The sequence below is a fragment of the Cyprinodon variegatus genome, unplaced genomic scaffold (assembly GCF_000732505.1).
Source record: "Cyprinodon variegatus isolate N-32 unplaced genomic scaffold, C_variegatus-1.0 Scaffold2082, whole genome shotgun sequence".
Taxonomy (NCBI): Eukaryota; Metazoa; Chordata; class Actinopteri; order Cyprinodontiformes; family Cyprinodontidae; genus Cyprinodon; species Cyprinodon variegatus.
Genome location: NW_015152535.1, coordinates 18,703 through 21,760, shown reverse-complemented (window position 1 = coordinate 21,760; position 3,058 = coordinate 18,703). Strand labels below are relative to the sequence as shown.

At 33.4% G+C, this 3,058-nt stretch overlaps 1 protein-coding gene across 1 annotated transcript in view; it reads left to right on the top strand.

The window, feature by feature from the left end:
- The first annotated feature begins 2,631 nt into the window (after positions 1-2,631).
- Positions 2,632-3,058, top strand: part of LOC107105127 (OX-2 membrane glycoprotein-like) — an 8,070-nt gene continuing 7,643 nt past the window's right edge. The window contains exon 1 of the mRNA XM_015405247.1: positions 2,632-2,749. Coding sequence (XP_015260733.1) covers positions 2,632-2,749 — 118 coding nt within the window. The remainder of the gene's footprint in view (positions 2,750-3,058) is intronic.

The following is a 3,058-nucleotide window of genomic DNA, read 5'->3' as shown; positions in this document are numbered from 1 at the left end:
TGTTAGGTTTATTATTTATACATCATGTGCATTGTTATTTTGTTAGTCAGATTAGACAGAGCAGAAGGCCTTCCTTCACGTGGTGGATGTCACGGTGTGTACGGAGGTCCTCTAATCAAGACAGCCTTCGTGTCTTTAAGAGTACACAGGATATGGGCACATCTTGGAGCCGGTCTGATAGAGGAGAGCTATCTGTAACCCTGAAGCATAGAAGCAAGCTGCATGAAGTTCAAGACATGGATGGCGTATCAGTTTCTGATACGGACAGCTAAACATCAACATGATGCAACACATAGACCCATGAGCTATAAGAAGCAGGTGATGACCTTGCACAGCTGTGGTCTCAAAAATCAATTAATATTTTTCTTAATTCAAATCAGGTCGAAGTTTGTTATTTGAGTTGAGCGACTTAAATGTTCCTTTAATCCTCTACGTCTGTCTTGTTTTACCTATAGATACATTCACCAAGCATAGGGAAAGTATTCAAACCAATTAAACATTTTCCAGAAAATCACAGTCAAACCTTCAGTGGTAAACTGTGATGTTTTTTCTTTTAGATTTTTTACAGTTAAAATGCAACTGAAGAGTGTTGAATGCATTTTTCAGCCCATTTCAGTCAACACTTTGTATTAACACGTTTTACTGCAGCTTCAGTAGCAAAGACTTTAGTTTAAGTCAGTGCAAGATTTGCAGAAGAGCCCAATATCAGTCAGATGGGATCTGCTAGAAGTCTTGCCCCAAGCTTGGTATAAATGCATGCCATACTTTTCAATTCATTAAATTGTGAAAAAAAACAAAAACATCTTTTCCATCTACTTCACATTTGAGTAGCCCTACTACTTGTTTTGGTCTTACATTTAATCTCCCAAAAGGTCAATGTTGTGTTTGGAAAACACTCCATAAAATAATCTAACAGTGAAGAATTGATGCATTTTAATGTTGTCATTAGTAATTAGGACACAAACTAACACTATTATGTGTTAAATCCATCAGTTCTTCCATGGAAATGTTATTCTCTTGTTTTATCTAATATCACTGTATAAATTAGTCCTATATAAACACACTTCTATCCGATCAAAGTGCTGTTAGGTAACAATCTGACAGCAAAGTGTTGATTATTGGGGCTCCTTCAAGCTTGTGAAATCCCACATTTTTACTTAACCTGCCAGTATAAATGACTTTTACCCATTTGTGTGTATTTTCTTCTAACTTCTAGATATCCAGATTAGGATTAACTTTATTTATCCCTTTGATTTGTACCTCTGGAAAATAGTTTTCTTGAAACAACACAACACCGAAAGACAGTGTCACTCATAAACAAAGAGCAATAAAAAATGAAATGAAGGAAAAGATGTAAAAATAACTGAAAATGAATATAGAGTTGTACATGTATAGTATAAATATATGGAACATAAATAAATAAGTATATAATTAAACTAATATAAATATCTGTATCGGGTAGCATGGTGTTGCAGTGGGTAGCACTGCTGCCTTGCAGCAAGAAGGTTCTGGGTTTGATTCCTGGGCCGGGGTCTTTCTGCATGGAGTTTGCATGTTCTCCGTGTGCATGCATGGGTTTTGTCTGGGTACTCCAGCTTCTTATTTGTGGATTTCCATGATTGCCATTCTTCCTATATCTTTGTCACATAAAAAAAAAAAAAAAAATGTGTGCAAACATTGTTTCAATTATCAGTTATGGACATATATGTGTTATGGAAAAATATACTTTTTGTACATAACTGATACTTAGTTCTTACTAGTAGGATTCCAATTTCAGATCGTTTAAAATCAAGACTGGCTGCACACTGGCTCAGATTAGATTAACTTGCATAATGGCCGTCCAATAAGTTCAATGTTATGCTGGTTGTTCAGTCTACGATTAATAGTACATTTTTCCTCCATAGTTTGTTTTTCTCTCATTAGGGATTGCCACCTTCTTGTAGTCAAGAGGTTTGCATGCCTCAATGACCTTAAAATAACTTTAATTGCAGCTTCGCTTCAGGTGGGACACTCAAACTGAGCAGGGTAGAGGCAATCCTTTTATGTCAGGTTAGACACAGTTTATATAATTTGATTTATTTAATTCACTCAATAATTATGCATAGGAAATAAAACAACTATAAGAAACCATGGTTCAAAAGCAGTAGAAACTTATATCTGTCCACTATTCAAATAAAATGAAAATTAGCTATTCAGCTAAGAAAATTATTACAGATATAATTAAAATAAACATAAAACATACAAAAAAACAGCCTATTCAATGACTGATATCACTTTATCCTAACCATTTTCATAATACTGAAAAACATTTGAATTTTCAATCTTCTTCCATAAATTAACACTTTTAATAGAAATGTATTTTTCCATTGTTGCCTTTCTGGATCAAACTCTTCAGAGCCTCATTTTTTAAATGCAAGTTAGTCAACATAAAATCAGCTAATATATGTAATGACATTTCAACTAGTAGAGATATAGTTTTTAACTAAGAAAATTCATTTCTGGATGTCTAGAATATTATATTCACTTATATAAAATGGTCAATATGAACAGTATTAACAGTTTGTGTTTGCTTTGAATAAATGCCATAATTGCCTGCCTTATCCAGCGTCACTTCCGCATTACGAAGTGCGAATGTGGGTTTTATCTCAGCTGCAAATCATCAGGGACGACGAGAAATATGAGGAGGGGTTAAAAATGCGAGCCGTTGTTTTTTTTAACTGTCTTTTAATGAACACCATCCTTCATACAGGTGAGGGATTATTCTTACTTATTTTTTTAACTAAATATATATTTTTTGGACATATTTACAAACTTTTTATTTTGATTTAAAATACATTTTGTAAAATTGCCAAAGGGTTGGCATCAAAATAGGTGGATGTTTATTAAAATTTGAATGATCAGTTTAGCCCTACAGTGAAGTAAAGGCTATTTGTTTGTTTTTTTAAAACGAAAGCAAACGTGAGACTTCTGCTGGTGAGAAAACTATCCAGACGGGATCCTGTGTTGACGTAAAGAAAAAAAAAAAAAAAAAAAAAAAAAATATATATATATATATATA